Raw genomic sequence first — 21,391 nt, forward strand, 5'->3', positions numbered from 1 at the left:
ACAATTTTTATAGTAGGAGCAGAACAATAGCAACCTTAGAATTTTTCCCTGGAATGAGTCATCTTGTCTAGTACAATTGTAGTCTGCTGCATCAAAATAATGAAAAAGTTTTGGATTATTTTTCTGTGAGAGGATTAAGAATCATGGGGTAGATTCAAATATGCTTTCTAGTAGGTTATATACCCTAATTTGACAACTCCTGCCGATTCATGGTTTTTCTGTTGTGGTTGACTAAGCTGTAGTTGCACAGGTCCGGTTGAGTCCTCATTCATTTCTTCACCATCAATGAACATGGCACCACTAGCACCACTTGTATCCCCATTTTCATATACCTTAAAGTGAAACTCATGGCATCAAATTTCATCCGTTGACAAGATTTATCATAAAAAATATAAAAACCTTCCGCGTATTGCTGAGCCTACAACTACCTTTTTGTATAGTTCTTTGTTTTCTTGACGGATAAGATTTACCTTCTTGTACAGGTCTGTATTTTCTTGGTGAATGAGCTCCCTCTGTATCGAATAAGCATTAGTTGTTTTAGATTCTTTTGTGCATTCATCATAACAAAAACTAGAAATTGCGCAGCATTTGTAAAGAGGCTGACCTTTTGATTTAGTTCTTGTATTTCATTAGTTAAGAGTTGATCCTGCGAAAAAAGATTTATAATTTACCTCCCTCTTTATATTGCATAACAATTAAAAACGATTCACCTTCTAATACCTTTTTGTTGCGGACTCCTCGTAAACTCATTTCGAGTTGACTCTCTAGATTCTGCAGATCTTTGACTGTCAGACCAGAGAGCTCTTCCCCCATGATTTGCCTGCAGTAACAAATGGGAACGAGTCATGCGTTTTTTTTTCTTTCTGCTGTAACTAGTTTCTTTACATTAGAAGGGCATGAAGATCAACGCATAGCATGGTTGACCTTGCCAAAGAAATTCTCTGAACGCAAGTGTGCAAGGCTGGAAGCATTATTCAGAATATTTATGTCAATGTAGCAATTCTTTAATGTTACAGTTTTAAATAAACATATATTTATTTGCATCGCATTTCTTGAATCACTGTGTTTCTCTGCTTTTGGCATTGATATACAAGATTAGTTTTTAATCATGTCGATTGGAAATCTCTTACCGATGGCTTTCTTGCAAGATCTGCAGTTGCTGCCTTAACATTTCCACCTCCTTTTGCCAGAACTACCAAATACAGCTATGTATCAGATATTGGTAAGAGTAGTCCATGTCTAATAAGATACTACATTCCATTACCCAATGCTTCTGATTGACTCCCACCTAGGTGTGGTTTAAGGGTGTTGGATGTATCCAACCTTACTTTTGTGATAACAAAGATGTTGGTTCTAATTGACCCTTGATAGCAAGCATCATCTACAACTTCACATAAATAAGTACACGTAATTTAATGAACATTTTACTATAATCTATTATAATCCAAAACCAAGTAACAACAAATTGTACCCCGTTGAGAATGGCCAGCCCTTTATATTGGGAAATTTATTTTTTATTACACCCTTTATAGCAGAGATGTAAGTGTTGTTACAGTTAATTTTAGGCTTTAGATTATAATTGATCAACAAAATGCTCTCCATCACTGCTCATAATGTAATCTGTACATATAAAGTATAAACTAATATTGCTGTTTAGTAGCTTTTTTCTCTATGACATTTTAATGGAGGTTTATAGGTGATTACCAGTTTAATTAGATTGAGTATCTTCACCATAGATGAAAGCCTCTTGGAGACAGTAAGTTGATAATAATATGGTTGACTGTAAATTTGTACTCCTAATTCTAAGTGAATGATGTTGATGGGTCCCTTGTTTTTAAAATTTCAGCTTCTCTTAAATCTGTCAACTGTCAACACTCAACACTGAGGTATATTCCTGAAAGATATCTAAACTGCAGAAAAATAAGTAATATAACAGGAGTAAACATATCTGTGTCTTTTCTTCCTATAAATGTTACAACTTGCTTACTGAATTATCATTGATTTTATATTTTTGTACTTTTGAAGTATCTAACCGAAAGGCATTTTTTTGGTTCACATCAGATTTACAGGTGCTTTTTGAGGAATGGATCAGATGTGAAGATTTTCCAGAGCTGTGTAGTCTTCGATCAATATGTATGTCCCTAAATGCAAATTTTGGTGGAAAGGCATACTCCCTCCTATTCTAATCCAAGGTCCCATGTCCTCTTTTGGAATTTTCACATCAAATGTCCAATTTCCTTATGTGGTAACCTTTTTTTCTTTTTTATGCCTCATCAGATCCAACTATTTATTCATTCGTCATTAAATTATCACTTTGTCCCTTACTTTTTCCTCACTCACTCCTCCCATGTGATCCTTCCCATTTTTTTCTTAGTGCCAAACCAAATGGGACGTTCAATTAGAATAGGAGGGAGTAGTAAATATGTGTGATTCAAGTTAGTTGTGAAGTGTGATTTGCTGCTCTCGTTGAAGCAGTCTGTAATAGCAAGTATATCTCTGTAAATGCAGACAGGACACAAGCTGAGTTCAATGATGTTGTGTTTCTTGTTTTGACATGGTCTTGTAATTCTTCCTTCTTCAAGGTGAAGCTAGAGCGAGTTCGATGGTGGTATGAACTGTTTTCTCAATTTGCAATACTCGTTTTGAGGATTTTCAGGTCTGTTCAAATGTTATCATGGATAACATAAAGTTGTTTTCAAAGTTGATATCAATTTGAAGGTGGTAAGAACCTGGAATCTACATTCTTTGTATCATATTTTATATTTAATAATCTCATGGCATTTGTTTATATTTGATGAATTCAAATGATCAAATGTTGTGAGGCCTAAGTTTCTCTTTTGCTTTCTTTATCATTGGTTTCGCTTGCAGGCCATCATCTAGGATAAGGAGTTTGCATTGGGGAGGCTTCACTCTCTAAGAATAAACTTATAGTTGGTTATTTCAGGAGAGTGTGTAGTCACCCAACGCAAACTCCTTATTCTGGATCGCTTGGAAGCGAGACTAATTGTAAAGAAAGCCAAAGAGGAACGTAGGATCAGATGGGAAAGATTGAAAGAGGATAATGCTGAAGTTTTTGCCGAAAAAGTTGTAAAAGTAGCTGATTAACCTTGGATACGGAGGATACCAAGAAAAAGGTGAAAAATTGTATCACTTGAATAGCTAAGGATACAACATGGTAGAATAAGGGATAGGGAAAACTTAGCCAAGTATAAGGAAATTGAAACCAAGACAAAAGAAATAGTTCACAAGGAGAAATTAACGGGCTTTAAAGAAGTGTTTGAGAAACAAGATTCCAAAGAAGGAAAAAGGTTATTTATCGAATGGCAAAAGGTAGGCAAGCAAAAACTAATGACATAATTGTAGTAAAGTGTATTAAGATAAGGATAAGAAGATTCTACTTCAAAAAGAGAGCATCAAGGATCTGTATATATATAGATGTAGTACGAGCTATTTATTGGTGAACAAGAAAATGTTGTACGAGATACATCAATCACTCCCTTGGAAGAAAATAGAGAATTTATGCGAAGAATACAAAAAACAAAGGTGGAGGGGGATTTAAAGAAAGTCAAGCTAAAGAAAGTGGTTAGGTCAAATGGTATACGTGTTGAGGTATGGAGATGTTTGTAGATGATTGGAGTAACTTGACTAACTGATCTATATGTCAATTTTGGAAGGACAAACAAGATTCCCATTGAATGGAGAAGAAGTACTCTAGTACCCATTTACAAGAATAAGGGAGATGTCCAAGACTGCTCCAACTACCGAGACATAAAACTCATGAGCCATAGAGTGATAGAAACACATATGAGGAGATATACCAGCATATAGAGAACCAATTTGGATTTATGTCTGAGAGATCTACTATGGAAGCAATTCATCATATGAGACAATCGATGAATAACTATAGGGTAGGAAGAAGATAATTGAACATGAATATTATTGACTTGGAAAAACATACAAGGTACAAAGAGGATTGCTTTGGTGGGTAATGACAAAAAAGGGTATTGCCAAGAAATATATTAATGTAAAGCAAGATATATATCAAAATGGAGACAAATGTAAGAACATGTGGAGGGTCAACAAAGGTTTTTTCAAACACAATTAAGCCTTCCATCAAGGATTGGTCATAAGTCCCTTTCTTTTTGCAATGACCCTAAATGAGATAATTGGATGATATAAAGAGACGTGCTTGATGCATGTTGTTTGTAGGCGAAATTGTTTAGGTAGATGGGACTGAGGTGAGGGTAAAGGCTAAGCTAAAACAATGGAGACAAGAGTTGGAGTCATGAAGGTTTAAATCAAGTTGGAGTAAGACAAAGTACATGATGTGTAACTTTAGCACAAATAAGATAATAATAGGTATGTCATGAATGGCTTAATAGGGGTAATGTAGGCATACTTAGTAAATAATAGTCCATCTTGTAATTAGTAGTTTAAATTTTGTTTTTGGTATAGCTATTTTTTTAGGGAAAGTGGTTAGGTAGTTAGAAGCCTATATATAGGGCTAGTGTGTCAAATAATGGAGAGAAAAGATTACTCTCTTGTGTCTTTCTTGAGTAATTTGTCTAATTCCCAGCTAATGAACGAAGGGAGGTAGAATTATTCAAGAACTGAACATCAAAGGCAGTAACGCCTCAATTAGTACCGGAAACAGGGGCAAAATCGTATCAACAGCAGAAATACATTCAAGAACTGACCGGCAGAGGTAGAAGCACCTCAATTGGTACTGGGAGCAGGGGTAGAATCATAACAAGGTATTACAAAGCTAGAAGAGAAAGAATCACTCTTAAGCGGATCCTAAGAATACCTTGACTCCATATTTAAGAGTAGCGGAGACATTAAAGCTAGAGGGATAATTTTGCCAAATGACCATTAGTCCAACGCTACTACATGGATCAGAATGTTGGGCTTTTAAAAAGGATCATTGTAGGAAGATAGAAGTACTAGAAATGTGCATGCTTCAATAAATGAGAAGGCATACCTTTATGGATATACCGCGAAACAAAAATATCATAAAGAGTTTAGGATTTGTAAATATTTAGGAAAAAAATGAAAAAGAGTCATTTAAGATGATTTAGGCATGTGCAAAGACGGGGTATTAGCGAGTCGATAACGATGATAGAAATTTGGAACTCAAAGGACTTAAAGAGATGGTGTGGAAGACCGAAGATGGCATCGAGGGCAAGAGAGAAAGAGATATGAAGGATTTAAACTTACAAATTGAGATGGTAAAAAATTGAAATGAATGGAGAAGAAGAATCCATGTGGACAACCATTGGAACTTATATATTGATTCATGTAGTTGACCCCAATCTTTTTGGGTTAAGGCGCAACTATTATTATTGCAATAATGTTGTGATGTCTCATAATATTGCTCTTTCTTGGAAACAAAGAAGGGCACAAGGATATAATGGTGTTTGCTTGTGTTAATTATCATATAACTCTCAAATTTTATTCATAGTACTAAGGTGTTGGCACATTTTGCAAAACATATCAATGTGGGAAATTGTCAGCTGAAGTTTAATCTTGACCAACCAAAATTAATGGTCAGTGGTTGTTAGACAATACTAACCATGAACTATCACTATTGAGTTGCCTTGAGGCCATCAATTTACTCTTTTGTCTTTATTTTTTACATACTCTTGTTGACCCATTTTACTCTTAAAATCTGACTTCACTTTGGCCCTTTTCTTTATTTAGTTTTTTTTAATATGGTCTTTGGAGAGGTTTTAGATAACTTTATTCATTTTTTTTGAAAGACAAGATAATTTTTTTGCTTTCTATATTCCAAAAAGCTATTTTCTTTGGAATCAAAAATAATGCCAAAGCCTTAATGAAAACGATATGGGGTGTATTACGTGAACCAAAACAACTCAACGTGGTAAATTCTCGTTAACAAAGATTTTTTTATTTGGCACAACCTCATACAAATGTACATTCAAGAAAGTTGATTATAATTATCATTTACTGATCTATATATATATTCTCCTTTGGCATTCATTCATATATATAGTCATATGCTCATCTAAAATCCAATTCTTCTTCATTTCGCTCTTCGCTCCTATCATATTAGTAATGTTCAACCTATATCTTTCTTTTCCAACCTCATAGTTTTCTAATTGACTACTAAAATGATCTTTTTCCGTTTTGCTTACATGTCTATGACTCCGAGACCCTATCTTATGTTTTCTTAAGTGTGTTCCTACTTGTCAATCCTATAATACACGTATCTCAGCTATGAGCAACCTTCATCTTCCAACAATGACTTTTTTTAGAAATCCCAATACCTTACCCATAGATTAGTGCTTATTCAATAGATGTCGATTGAATTTCTCTTTAATCTTAATGCAACACTTTGGTCACCCTTTAGCTACTTCTTTTTGGAATAAAGTTTTAAGTTTTCTCGTTTTTTTGATAGTTAGATGATGCTATGTTGATCTTCTTGGGTACCTTGATAAATTCATGCTGAGTTTGGTACATAAATTTAACTAGTAATAAGATGAGCTTGAGGATTCGTCTTTCTTATAATAATTTTGTAAGAATTACTCCAAAATGATTTTCTTTGAAGGGCATAAGATATTTACTATTAAGTGTAGGAATTTAATAACCATGGCCTCTTGGTAAATTACAAGTTTCCTTGTTAGTTAAATATTGTTTAATACCTATGAAATTAGCAAGGGAAGTAACATCTTGTCTATGAGTTACAAATTCCTGTGGGAGTTTAATTTCAGTTGCAACCAAGTGCCTCTTCAGATTTAGAAATTGCAAATGTAATCAAAAATTTAAGAGTGATGATTTTGCAAGTTTGAACGTTGTGGCGATTTCCTTTCCAAAATAAGTCTTTTTGGCTTCACTTTATTAAGAGCAAATATGGTTGATGTTGAAATGGAATAGATCCTAAAAAGCAAAAGTGTTGTGTATTACAGTTCATTGAAGCTTCATATTTGATCTTTCTCTCTTTTTGTGAAGCTTTACTTTATTGACCCTTTGTATCCTTGTCGACGCAAGTCACAATACAACAATCTGAGCAGTTGTGAATTACGTGTTTAATATGATTGCAGTTGCGTGTAGATGGACTGAAACATTTGTGACTAGCCCTATATCAAAAATTGCAATTTGAATTGACTAACATATTAATCAAAATGTTTGAACTTTCCTCCAGCTTGTTTGGAAAACGACTTAGTAGGCTTAATTCCCAAGCATGAATGTTTGTTTGGCCATCTTTTGCAATGCGTACTCAATCTTGTTCCCAATCAAATCCTTTCTTTTTCATCTCTCTCTCTTTTTATTTTTGGAGCCTCTTCTTTTTCTCTCTCATTGAGTATTTTTCTCTCCATATGTTAACTTCCCTCCTCTCCTATTTCTTGTCTGGTTTAATGTAAAGGTAGAAAAGCTATGCCTTTTTTTTATAAAAAATTGTGATATTTACAAGGGTTTGCCCATGATTAGATAATGTGGGAGTTGACTTTGATTTTATTGGTGGACATGGAACCAGTGTTTAGATATACAACTCACTCTGATAACTTTCTACTTTATCTTGTACTATTAGTTGACCAATCCACTAACGCATTTTCCCCTTTTATTCTATCAAATTGCTTTTGGAGATTAAAATTCCTTTTTGGTGAAGGTCTAGTGCAGTCACTGGTACTGAGAGGAATAGCATATTTGACATGTTTAGCTAATGAATGTTAGGGTTGGCTATTTCAATTCTTGTCTCCTATCGTGTTCTTGTGAAGCTAGTAGCGCATCTGCTGATGGAATTTGGTCACTTTGAACCTTGAGATTGTATAATATTGTTTGTTAGGAATTATTGATATCCAATTGCTAATAACATGAAAGACATAGATGAGCATGTTAGAGTTCAAATAACTTTTTTGATATTAGCAGAAATGTAGATGTGAAAAATTTTACCCTATAGAAATTAGAAAGGACAAAGTTACATGCAGTGATTTCCTGTAAGACTATATCAGTTTCTATTTATATTTAACTTTTTTTGTGTTTACATCTTAGCTAGGATGACATTGTTTTTTTAAATCTTTGTTTGTCGTTGTTATCACTGCTCTGTGTGGTACTTGCACTTTTACTTTTTTTTACTTATTTGTGGACAACCTTCTTTGATTAAGGACTATTTGGTGAAGGGTTTCAGGAATAGGAAAGGGCATTTATAACCTTGATTACATTACTGCTAATTTGATGTGCATTATTAAATTTCGCTTCCATCTTTTGCTTCTGGAGTGCTTCTGAATCCCTCTACATTCCTTTCTCCTAAATTGAGACTCCTCGGTATAAACAATCACCAACTATTGACAATTAATCATTGCCATCCACCACCATCATCACCCCACAGTAAACTCATTTTTGAAGGGTTGAACCACTACCCTAACTAACCCCATGCTCAACCAGATTAAAGGGCTTTTTCTTAAATCGCCTCTTTATGTAATAATATGTACACTAAAAGCAAAAATTATTTTGCCCCATGTCCATCATGAACCAATAGTCTACTGCCCACAATCACTATTCAGCTCATGCCAATCCCGTCATCAATTCTTTCCTCTTGTTTACTCAAAATGGAACCTCCTAAGTCCCACCATGTCCTCTAAACTTGCCTGAAAGCAAGCTTCCTATCCTTATCATACACTATAGCAAACAAGCTTTACAAGAGGAGAAAGAAAAGTAAGGAACCAAACTTACGAGTTGAAGGACAATGGAATTAAAGGAGAGATGTTACATTGTCTATCTTAGATGAAAGTGGTCCAAAAGGTTGTTGAGCACTTGAGGATGGTGATATTGAGAGTTTGAATGGCTATGGAGGCAGGAATCGAATAATGACTCTAAAGGAGTCCTTTATTCTTCATTTGTACAATCCCTAGTTTCCTTTTGTTACCTTACATTTTTCTTTCCTTGTTCCCTTCTTTCTCTTCATCCAAATATATTTTTTGCATATATTATTACTTACATCTTTAATCCTGACCTTTTTGATATGTTGTGTCTGTTGATTGTAAACTTTTTCTTATAATTGCTTTTATTGTCTCCAAAATTTCAACTTTCAGTTGTCATATATTTCTCTCCATAGATTTCAGGACTTATATTTTGCCTTGGATATTTTATAAATTGTCTGCTAATCCATAATCAATTAGATTTACAACTAATTGTTTTTGGAATTTTAAGAAGTATCTAAAACTTCACATTGTTTAAAGAACCATGAAACTTTTTAAGTATTTGTTTATCTTTGAAAGTTGATACCTGAACATGACACTTTTAAAATAAATTGATATATGTTACCAAAGGAATACAACTTACATGCTTTTCAAACAAGACTTTAATGTTATTATGCATTTTTCTGATCATGTGGAAACTTGTCTTTATTACTTTCACGCTTATGATATTGTTAGAAGATTTTACCAGTTCTGCTAACTTTTACAGATTATAGTGATTATTGACCTCTCATATCTTTGGGGAGTGTAATTGTAAGAATCAGAGGGATGGGAATAATACTTACATATTTTTCCTACAACGCTGATGATAATTGGAATTGGTTTTCTTAGTTGTAGATCAATATAAGATAGGTCCGAATAAAATACATTGTTTGTCACCGATGGTCTGTCATGTTATTTTTGGTTCATATAGTCGACCCTATATGTCGGGATAAAGCTTTGGCTTTCTCACGACGAGCAATTAATGTATGATTCTTGGTTGAAAGAGATTTTATTAGTTCATAAAGCTTAGTTTATGCTCATGCTAGTGAGCAAGTCTACCCCTATTTGTATTACACATACCTTTATTTCACATCTTGGATTCACCATTTGATTCTCTTCCGCTTTGGCCTTATTATAGCGGTCAATTACGGACGTCATGCTGGCAAAAAGAATACAAAGTGTGGTCAGAATTTTCTAGTTTTAATATTTAGCACTACGAAAGTCAGTTGCACATTGCATAAATTTTATTTGTTGAGCTCTTTTTGGACTTTCACCTTGTTATCTACAATTTAAAAGTTATCTAATCACTATGATAATAGTGTTGTGTGGTGCTTGAAATCAATAAGTTTGTAATTATAATCTCAAGCATCAAAGTCACATCTTGAGTAAGCAGAAACACCTTTGAACCAGATTGCTGATCACATATATTAAGTTGCAACTTACTGCTAAACCAAACTATACATATCCATCAGGTGTTGGAACATCCTATCTTTAATCTCCTTATAAGTGTAATCTCTATAATAAGGTACAAATGTCCGTTATGCATAGCTTTTTTTTACTAGAGTAAACCTCTTGTGACTATTGTTGTTATAGTCAATTTTTATAAATCTCATGTTTTCGGGTGGAGTACCTAGATTTAGAGGTGTTTATTCCCACTTGTGATTAGGAAATGATGTGTTGTTTCTAAGGAAAGATGAAAAGAAGGTGATGATTGTAAAAGCTGTTTCAGTTCACTCATAGTAGATTCTATTGAAGGACTACGACAATGTCACAATCAAATCTAGATGAAATCTGTAATCTGTAAGTAATTGACTATAGATCAACATTGTAGTCTTGTAAAACAAATTGGTTAGTGCTCTTGGGATAGAGATGTTGACGAGTGTAAGGATGTACCAGGAGGCTTTATGGCACAATAATGCCAAAGGAAAACTAATTTCATAACAAGGTACTATTGAGGTGTCGATTTGGATGGTTATATTTTATACAATGCGACAACTTGGTTGAGTTTCATTGTTTCTTAAAGTGTTAGACTTTTGATGGTATGTATCATTGATTAGTGTTTTTATTTTGTTTTGAAAGAGTAGGAAAGTAAAACTTCAGTTGAGCATCAAATATCTTGCAAAATATCCCTAGCGCATATTGTCAATTTTCTCTCCATGTTTGCATTTCCATGTTAAAATTTATGTCATCTCACACTGATTTACTATCTTTTTGATTATTCATTTCTTGCATTTTGTTGCTTGCAGGGTTAGGAGCTGTTCAAATGAGACATTTGATACCTATGCTATGCATATTATTGGCTAAATTTTTCAATGAATGGCAATAGGGAATGAAATACTGTTTAATAATACTTTTTTTTTAATGTCTACGGATTTGGGAAAGTCAAATCGTATATTATATCTTGAAGCTGAAGAATCCATATTAACTGCTTGGTAGCTAGAAATTAAAATTCTGACCTAAAGCAAGAAGGGTTCGATTGACTGCTATTCTTGAAGCTTAATGTCAAGGATTTGATTGTATCAATGGGTTCAAGTGATGCCATATTACATCTTTAAAGAGACAATGAATAAGGTATGTACGGTTTCTTTATAATAATTTAGATTTCAGTGCTTCTCATTGCCATTTTAAAATAAATTAGCCAATTGACTCCTGTTTGAAGATGAATTTAGAGCTTTAATTTTTTTTTTTGTGCCATCTATATTCTACTTCAAAGGAAATAGGAGACCTGATATTGTGTGAGAGTTGAAATATTCGGAGTCATGGAATCAAGACCTAGAGCTTCATTTAGGGTTCAACTTATAGTATTGGAAGCTAGAGAGTCAAAAGCAAAAAGTCTAAGGGCTCAACTGAATGTCCGTGAATATTTTCATCGAGGTAAATTTGCGGGTGAAATCAACTGGAGGATTTGTTTAATGAGGTATATGTTGACTATATCAGTGATCCTTAGGGGTCGCTTGGACTGAGAGCAAATATTTAAAAGGGGCGAATAAAAGCCAAACTAGGAAAACAAGGTTAGTTAGATGATTAAGAAATTTGATTGTTAGAGAGATGGAAAAATCAATTAGTAGGTAATGAAAAAATGGAGATTATAGAAATTAGTTTCCTTATTTTGCGGTACAAATTTACCCTAGGGGAGGGTGGAGGAATTCTTTACCTCCAAATGAGGGAAATCAACCTCTTTTTTCATTCATCTTTTTAATTTACTCTCATTCCACCTCTATCTCAATTATTTTGATAACTTCATTTGCATTTCTAATTACCTTGTTACATTAGCTTGACTCTTTTTATCCCCTAAAATGTGTACTCTCAATCTAAATGACCCCTTAGAAAAACATATTTGAGGGTTTCGTAACCTTTAAGTGATAGATCTGAGATCACTGAAACTCTGCGATGTTAGATACATGCATGCCAAGTGTAAAGAAAAATCTTATATATAGGATAGCTGAACTTATGCATACAAAGGACGGGCTTGGCGAGGCTCGAGCATCATGAAAAATCGATGTAGCACATTGATGTCTCACCGTTACCTTGTATGATACTAGTTGGTAACATAGTTGCATTAACAATGGCACAATATGTTTGTTCATTGGTGCATGGAATGGATAAAGATTTTAGCTTCAAAGGAATTTTCTTGGGTTATTTTTAAGTGAGTCTTACATTTACAATGAACACATTTTGAAGAGCTGTCTTTTTGATATGGAAGAACAGAGTTATATTTATAAAGAACACATTTACAAGAATCTGATTTATTGCTTCACAGACTAATTCTCACTACAGATTGAGCCAAGAGGAGAATGATTTGACCACATTTAAGAAAACTTGTTAGTGATTAGAACATTAGGTTCCAGCCTCTAAGACAACTACTGAACCTTGGTTACTTAGTGACTTTTAAGAATATATTTTTAGAGTGGATGTATATAAATCTAGGCTTCTACCAAGGAATTCCAAAAGATAAGTGTACTTGACTGTTGATTTACTATGGAAATATAGTTAGATAAGGGCATAGAGACATTAGATGATCCTCTTAATAAGTGTTTTAAGTACTACTCAGAGGATGTAGTTCGTAGACTTCAGTTTGGACTGAATGAAGCAACTAGGAGTAGTTGTAACTTACCTGAAAAGATGAATCAAAAAAGCAACTGTTTGACCAATTTTATGGATTCATTAGTGTTGGAGTCACAAAGGGTCACATAATAATGTAAAGTTAAGATGGGTACGAGAATACCTCATAAATTAGAAATGAAGATGTGAAGGTTTGAGTTACAGGAATTAAGGATAGGTAAACAGAGATAAGCTAATTATTTTGGCTTGAGCATGTGCGACATTGACCATAATATTCATTGATAAGTAAGGTGGGTTATGATGGTGAGGATTCACGAAGGGCAAATATCACTTGGACGGAAGAAGTTTCAAATGCCGTGAAGAAGATGAGCTGAGCTTGCATGTGCATATAACTAGCTAGAATTAAGTGATCAATTCCTGGAGAAAAAATCCTGGTTTATGTTGCTTGTTAAACTAGTTGATGAACCGTAAGAGGTTGCAAATGTGTTTGATTGTCAAAATTATTCATGATTGTAGGAGACGAGACTATGGAATGATGATTGATATACTTCGAAGCTATGTTAAACTAGTTACATCAGTGCCAAAAGGGTGGAATCTAAAGGTGTTGATGATCTCAATGGTCTATTGTTGTTGCACCATCGGTAAATCGATAGAGTCAGATTTTGTTTGTGGCTATTTCTGAAGCATGTATGTGGTATTGATTTTTGTGAAATATTTGGCGGAGATAAAGATGATGCAAACCCAATATTTTCATTAGAGGAATGGCATAGTGCAATGCTACTAAGCTAAAAACTACACCTTTTAACATTACCAAGCTCATCAGGTGGTGTAGTATCACATTTGGAGTTTGGTTGATAATTGTGTGGTTTTTGGATTTGAGTTTCGTTTAGAAAATTTCTGTTGACATGTTCACTACCCAAGTTGAATATTTTTTGACAAGTAGAGCATGTAAAGTGTAGTTTCTTAAATTCTAAGATTATTCCTGCTGGGTTGTTTTGACTTCGCTTACAGGAAAGGGAAAAGGAAAGAAAACTAAAAAGGAACAAAAGATTAGATGGTAGAGACTAAAGAGCATATTGTTAAAAGTTTTTGTCGAGAAAGTTGTTAAAGAAGCTGAATAGGAGATGACTTTGGATGCGGAGCTGGACAAAAATGGAAAATTATATTATTCACAAATTCTTGTATGAGATGGTCTCACTGTGAGACATGTCTCATACTTGGGTTAAATAACCCAATGATAGAAACTTTTAGCTTATGAGCTACTTTTTTTAAGGCCCTCTCACCGTGAGACGGTCTCATACAAGACGGGCTGTATATTATCTAAATAGATAAGGAGATTTCGGAGGAATCTAGGGGCAATATCGTCGTAAAGAGGGGCACAACGTGGTCGAATCTGGAGTTCAAGAAATAAGTAATGGAAAAAAAATGCTATCGTGCATTAGGAAAATGCAAGATTAATGAAAAATTAGCTAAACAAAAGGAAGTTATAACCAAGGCAAAGGTTCACGAGACAAAATTAAGCACTTCTATTTGACAAATTCGATTATGAAGAAGGAAAAAAAGACATCTATATCTATAGATCCTAAAATCAAGCAAAGACAAAAGGCATCATTATAGTAAAATGTATAAAGGACAAGGATAATAAATTAATAAAGGATCAGACATCAAGAATTGATGAAGAGAGTAATGAAGAACAAGGAAATCTTGTTAGAGATGTAACCATCACCCCGGAGGAAGAAACAAGGAAATTCATGCTAAGAATAAAAAAATCAGACTATAAGAGGTTGAGGGGGTTTTAAAGAAAATAAAGCTAAAGAAAACAATGAGGCCAAATGGTATATATTGTGGTATAGAGATGCTAAGAGTTGATTGGAGTTACTTGGCTAACTGATTTATTATCTATTTAACAAGGTTTGGGAGAAAGATGTCCAAGTAATAAATAAGACGAACTCTAGTACTCATTAACAAGAATAAATAAGATATCCAATATTGTTTCAACCATCGAGGAATAGAACTCATGAATCATACTATAAAGTTATGAGAAAGCGTGATAGTTTTACATATCAGAAGCTTTGTAACCATTTTATGAACAAAGGAGATGTCCAAGATGGTTCTAGCTATCGAGGAATAAAACTTATGACTAATACTATAAAATTATGGAAAAGCATGATAGAATAAAGTATAAGGAGATGTACTGATATATCAGAGAACCTATTGCCAGAAAAATCCACAATGGTAACAATTCATATTATGAGACAAATGATGGCGTGTTAAAAAGTTAGAAAAAAGACTTGTATATGGTATTCATTGATTTGAAAAAGGCATACTACAAAATATCAAGATATTCATTTTGGAGGGCAGTGAAATAGAAGGGTATTCTCAGAAAATATATTAATATAGTGCAAGGCATGTACTGAGAAGTGAAGACACATGTTAAGACATGCGTTGCAAAACATGATTTTCCAATCACAATTGGCCAAACCAAGGTTCGACAATAAGCCTTTTCTTAATGCAGCACTTTTAGATGAGATGTTTCGACCGTCTCAAGGAGACGTGTCTTGGTGCATGTTGTTTGCCGATGACATTATTTTGGTAGACGAGACTGCTTAGGAGATAAATACTAATTTAGAACGATGGAGACAAGTGTTTGAGTCACAAAGGTTTATATAAAGGCGAAGTAAGACGGAGTACATGAGATGTTAATTTACCACAAATGAAATAAGTAGAGACATTATAAAATTAAAAGAGAAAAAAAAAAGTTCCAAATAAATTTTTTAAGTACTTTGGGTCCTTAAAACTAAAGGACATTTTTATCGAACAACCATTAAACCAATGCTACTATATAAATTGGAATGTTTGTCTTTTGGAAAGGATCATTGTAAGAAGATGAGAGTAGTGAAAGTATGAATGCATCAATAGATGAGTGGGGATGCCTTAAGAGATAGGATTCAGGCGAAGATATAAGAAAAGGTTTTCGAGTCACAAATATTGAGGAACAAATGAAAAAATGTTCAACATGGTTCAAGCATTTGCAAAGACAAAATATTAGCGAACTAGTAACGAAGACAGAAAGGTGAAAGGAATGGGAAAAAAAATCCATGTAGATTACTGTTGAAAATGATTTAGTGGTTCATATAGTCAACCTCAATCTTTTGGAATCAAACAATTTTGGAATTAATCTCATGGTGATACTTGCAAAGTCGTCTTCTATGTGGGAGGTTTTATAATGCAAGATTTTTTTCAGAGAGTTTACAAGTGTTGGAGTTGCATGAAAGATCATCAGTATCATGCATTAATCCCAAAATTCGAGGTTTCTACAAGAACCAAGTAGCAAGATAGATCATCAAGAGATTATAATACATGATTCACTAATCTTATCATGAATTACCAATGAAAAATAAATCATAGTCAATTTTGGGCTATTTTTGAGCAATTTTGAGCAAATCACACATTTAGAAAGTGAATTAACTCATGGATTATGTTACTCCCTCCTTTTCATCTGTGAGTTGCGTGTATTTTAAATTAAGGAATGTTTAACAAATAATAATTTGCATTGGTAAAACAAAATCAACCATAATTGTTGTCCAAAATGAGGGTATGTAAGCAACAAATACTTTTCAAAATGCAAATGATTCCATTAGGATGAACAATGTGAAACTACTTGTTATACTTAAGTACACGATCTTTTGAAACTAAAGACGAACATTGGATTATATTATATTTGATTATATATATTACTAACATACAACTCAAAAAATCAATTTTGATGATCCTCTATATTATGCACTCCTTTTGATCATTTCTATTTATTGTCATATGGTCAAGCATTTTTTAGTTCTTCATGTCATTATCACTAGTCATGTAGGTCGATTTTTTGCTAGCCTATTTCCTTTCCAAGAAATTTTCTTACACTATATTTGGATAATAATTTTAGAGAGAGAAAGGAAATGAAGGAAAAGGGAGGGGGAAAGGAAAGAAAGAGATATTGAAGGAAAGTAATTCTTGTTTGTTTAGGAGGGAAAGGGAAGGAAAAGGAAAGAAAATGAGAGTTTTCCCTTTAAATTTTTCGAACTTTGGAATTATTGATACCATGACAAAAATCATCCATCTAATCCTCCAAATCCCTCCTCTTCAAATCCCTTTCCTCTCATTTTGTTATCCAAACAAGGAATTTCTTATCCCTCCAAATCATTCTCCTTCTTTTTCCTCCAACTCCTTCCATCCAATCATAATGTTAATGTTTTAGTTTTATACTTTTGTGAGCTGTTCATTTGAACGTTTTCACCTTTTTAAACTTGTATGTTTCTGGTCATCTGCCTAATATCTATGACTTTTAAAATTTTGTTTTTTTTATATTGAATTGTATCATTTTAGGAGATGCTCAAACATTTTAGACTCTTTTATGGAGTTGTGCTCCACGATATATATGAGTGTCAAATAGGGATTACTAATAATCTTAAACCAAAACCAAATTCATGGATCATTATTTGTATGATAGGGTATGAATCACATTTTTAGACTAGATAGATACGAGTGGAAAAGAATTTTTGCAAAAATTAGTTTTAGATTTAGATCTTAAGCTAAGATCAGAACTCGAACCCAAAGACTAGTATTTTTAAAAAAATAATATTAATTTTAGCAATCAACACCTAAAGTAGCACAAGTCTAAATCCTAGTTACAAGAAAAAAAAAAAAAAAAAAAAAAAAAAAAAAAAAAAAAAAAAAAAAAAAAAACCTTCCCAGTGAATCCTTTTAGCAAAAACATTGTACTCAAAACACCAAATTACCTTATTGAACTTTTTTTAATATGTATTTTTCTCTTAGGTTAATTAATTGACTTATATCTAAATTCATGAGATCTGTAAATATAGGCCTGAATCTTAAATTTAAGACCCGCAGATCCAAGATATATTCAGATTTAAGCTCGGAAAATGAATTTGGATCTGGGCAAAGGTGAACCCTACTTATTCAATCTACTTTCACCTCAAGGTCAAGTAACATGAGAGATCATCAAAGCTCAGCTTTAATGGAGTTTGTTGATGACTTGAGTGAACCACGGTGAGTGTATGATGATGCTTGATGGTGTATAGTACCTTTGGAGATGTGTCTGACGAGGTAATGCAATGCAATGTGAAGGGTAAGTCCTTGCTGCTACAACATGTGCTCAAACAAGGCACACATGAACTACACCATGCCTTGAATGAGACACAATCACACAAAACATCAGCTTTCCAGAGTGCTCGTACGAGCGACCTGTCAGTGAGTCACCCTTTAATTCTGCTACGTGATGTTGTTGTTCCCTTCCTTATTTGTCGTGGGCCTTTTTGCTTCAATCATTAGGTCATTGTCCCTAGTATAAATAGAATGCTATTTTTACTCACTTTTAAGTTGATTTTAACCCATTAAGATCAAACACACAACCTCTCTTTTCTTCTCTACTTCTCTAGTGTAATTCCTCAATTATAAGACTTCTTGAAGAACTCCATTGATTTTTCTCTAATATAATCAAGCTAACCATCACCGAGAATGTAGCCTACATTGAGTGAACCTTGTAAACTTTGTGCGTCTTGTATATTGTTTTATTTCTTATTGCATTTTCATTCTAGTTCATAGTAGAAGTTGCTTCACGATCTAGAACACTTCTACCATTGTTCTTGGTTGGTGTAGGGATAAAGTTTCAATCTTTAGTCCCTAACAGGCTTGTTATTCATATTTAAGCTCGGAAATAAATTTGGACTTGGGATCACTAGGCAAAGGTGGAATCTACTTATTCAATACACTACCTTCCCCAGGGTCAAGCAATATGAGAGATCATTAATGCCAAGCTTAAATCTAATTTTAGTCTCGTGTTTTAGGAAACCTAATAATATTCGCTCATTTGATATTTCAGAGATATGGTGCTTTTTTCAATTAGGGCTTTAGCTACTATGTCATACTTAGCACTTCACTAGGGGCTATGAGTAAAAGTATGAATCACTTACTTAACTCGTAACCACATTCAGGTTATATTGTGCAGTGTTTCTAGGCGATTGATGGTTGAAGCCCTAAGATATCATGAAGTTTAACTATAAGTTGATGGTTGAAGCCCTAAGATATCATGAAGCTTTAACTATAAGTTAATGGTTGAAGCCCTAAGATATGTTATATATTCTATTACGTAACTTTACAAGAGCCATTTGAATTAGAAGTGATGGATGAGATTCAAATATATAACCCTTTTTTTATGTTAGCTTATAATATCATGTCTAATTTTAAGCTGATATTGAAGATCTTACACATGTTAGGTACTCTAATAAAAATTACAATATTTATCATTTTGGGATATTCCTTTTACTTTGTTACACTACTAAATTTGACAATAAATCTACGTCCTCTAAAGTCTAACCTAATTGCATTTACTAACTCATTTTCCTTCTTTATTTCCTCCACATATTCCTTTCTTCAATTTATTTGTCTTATTCTCTTAATATTAGTAATTATTTTGACAATATGTGAAAATGTTGTGAGCGCCCCATTGTTGGTCCAGGCCAACAAAGAAACATAGGTGAGAGATCTTTGTGACACTCACTATAAAAACATCGTCAAAATTTCCAACATAAATTGAACTCTCATGTCATGAATATGGGGGTGTGCTGTCCCCTACTCATTTTTGTAGTACACTTTTCAAACCCAAATTAGTGAAAAGTATGTATGAGTTTTAATGTTGTTAATAGAGCATATATATAACATATATGCTAGAATTGTTGATTCTCTTGTCAATTTTAGAAGGACAATGGGAATAGTTGCACAAATTTTCAAGAAAGGAATTTAAGTTATTTGAGAAAGTGCCACAAATAACATCCTTTTTAGAACAGCACCATATCCTATGCTATCCTTATTGAGTGACCATGTGACAATGTACGTACTAACTTAAGATTATGCAACTCTTAAACGTAGTTGTGGTAATACTAATCTCTTTTTCTTTAAGTAAATAATATATAGTACTATTTTCATCTTATCTTCTGATATCCACCATAATCTGTCTGCTGCCTGGTGTCAGTTGATAGTACTCGTAACTCGTCTGTTTCACTAATTTTGTCCTTATGATAATTAATGGAGAAATTTAAAAAAATAGATAAAAGTGATATAATATTTTATGGAAAGCATAAGAAATATGTAAATGGGATAGATAAAAGTTTTAAATAAATATAGATTATGACTAAAAATAGATCTGAGATTAATTTAATAGGACAAACAACAGTACATATGCCAACTTTTGTGTGGAATGAAAACATTAGTGTCTACTGTCTTGATTGAAATGCAAAATTAGTCTTCCTTTGTTTCCCAATCAAATTGGTCAATATTTGAAAATTTGTTGTGGTGACTTTATTTAAACTTTTATGACTAGATATTATTAGTATTAAGTAAGAAGAACAGAACAAGATCTAATTTTTTTTCTAAGAAAGTAAGAAAATGAAGCAAGTAATAATAATTATATAAATCTTTGTTTTATAAATAAGATCTTGCATGTACAAATTATAACATCATCAATGGCTAAATCAATTTCATATAATATCAAACACCAACACATATATTATCCTAATTAAAGATACATTTGTTTTTAAGATTGATTAACGATATCCTTAATTAATTAATTAAGTCTAATCAATAAGATAAGATAAGATTAGAAAAAATAATTGAAATAGGGAGTATTTAACTACCACAAACCTGTTATTAGCAAAATCATAGAGTTTCCCAGTACTGGAGAAGATTATAACTCCAACTTGAGCATCACAAAGAATTGCCAATTCCTTTGCCTTCTTCAAAAGTCCATTTCTTCGTTTCGAGAAAGTTACTTGTCTGCTTGTTGTATTATCAATCCTTCTAATCACAATCTTTCCTCTTCCCATTTTGTTGACTAATTGCAAATCAAGTCTAACTTAAAAATTAAAAAATGTTTACCTGAAAAAGGAAAGAAAAAAATGATTGGAATTTATGAAAAAGAAATAAGAAAAATCAAGTTGTTGTGGTGCTTACTTGTAATAGAAAAAGGGGAGACAATAAATGGAAATAAGAGTGTTTAGGATTATATCAATCTGGAAATTGAGGTTGATTTTGATTTGAAATGGTGGCGAATGACTATAAAAGGAAAGTGTTTAGACTTTATACGTAAATGGAAATAAAAAAGAAGGGTTGATTTTGGAATCACATATGAGAATCAATTTGTAAATAATGTGATTGGCTATTCTAACTTAAAAGTTGGTCTCACTAATAGATCATCGACGTGTGGCGTCTCCTAGGTTGCTATTTTTAGTTGCACTAATAATTTTACAACTCTTTTGTGTTCATTCAAATGATGTACAACTGCCCTTTGCCTGTCTTTTACTTTTTTTATTCTTTTTTTGGTTCTATTTCTCAGGGGTTTTACGTACACTTTTAACATTTTTTTTGTTTTTATGCATTTGATGTATTCACGAGTCTGATTTTGAGTTAAATATTTCAGGTTGATTTAAGATTAGGTTTTTTATTTGTTTTGATTTTCCTTAATTTTAAAGTCATTTTAAAGTCGAGTCATGTCGAATTTGAATTTAAAGTCAGTTTTTTAAATTATTAAATATCTCTATGCACTCCCTAACTGTTCAAGTTGGCTACTA

At 33.1% G+C, this 21,391-nt stretch overlaps 2 protein-coding genes across 21 annotated transcripts in view; one reads left to right on the forward strand and one right to left on the reverse strand.

Moving 5' to 3' along the window:
- Nucleotides 1-21,391, forward strand: part of LOC130811564 (uncharacterized) — a 49,503-nt gene that overhangs the window by 15,982 nt on the left and 12,130 nt on the right. For 2 of the 20 annotated variants that reach the window (XM_057677894.1, XM_057677896.1), the window contains exons 5-8: nucleotides 1,157-1,222; nucleotides 1,847-1,886; nucleotides 2,062-2,133; nucleotides 2,509-11,267. The gene's annotated coding sequence lies outside the window, so the exon portion shown is untranslated. Of the gene's footprint in view, nucleotides 1-1,156; nucleotides 1,757-1,846; nucleotides 1,887-2,061; nucleotides 2,246-2,508; nucleotides 11,268-13,274; nucleotides 20,593-21,391 lie in introns of those variants that run through there. The other 18 variants (XR_009041199.1, XR_009041198.1, XR_009041193.1 and 15 more) reach the window with 18 other exon arrangements.
- LOC130811566 (MADS-box transcription factor 23-like) lies at nucleotides 75-20,940 on the reverse strand. Its single transcript, XM_057677907.1, has 7 exons — nucleotides 20,466-20,940; nucleotides 9,777-9,855; nucleotides 1,131-1,192; nucleotides 721-820; nucleotides 605-646; nucleotides 429-512; nucleotides 75-332 (listed from the first exon to the last, which is right to left on the reverse strand). Exons 1-7 carry the CDS (start codon nucleotides 20,645-20,647, stop codon nucleotides 168-170), a joined length of 714 nt encoding a protein of 237 aa, XP_057533890.1. The 5' UTR covers nucleotides 20,648-20,940; the 3' UTR covers nucleotides 75-167.

This window comes from Amaranthus tricolor, chromosome 4, assembly GCF_026212465.1.
Source record: "Amaranthus tricolor cultivar Red isolate AtriRed21 chromosome 4, ASM2621246v1, whole genome shotgun sequence".
NCBI lineage: Eukaryota > Viridiplantae > Streptophyta > Magnoliopsida > Caryophyllales > Amaranthaceae > Amaranthus > Amaranthus tricolor.

Excerpts from the sequence above, each read along its gene's own strand:
- LOC130811566 (XM_057677907.1), bottom strand. The coding sequence starts at position 20,647 with ATGGGAAGAGGAAAGATTGTGATTAGAAGGATTGATAATACAACAAGC. Across the intron at positions 9,856-20,465 it reads TATGATTTTGCTAATAACAG|CATGACGTCCGTAATTGACC; the intron begins GTTTGTGGTAGT and ends TCTTTTTGCCAG. Across the intron at positions 647-720 it reads GAGGAGTCCGCAACAAAAAG|GATCAACTCTTAACTAATGA; the intron begins GTATTAGAAGGT and ends CTTTTTTCGCAG.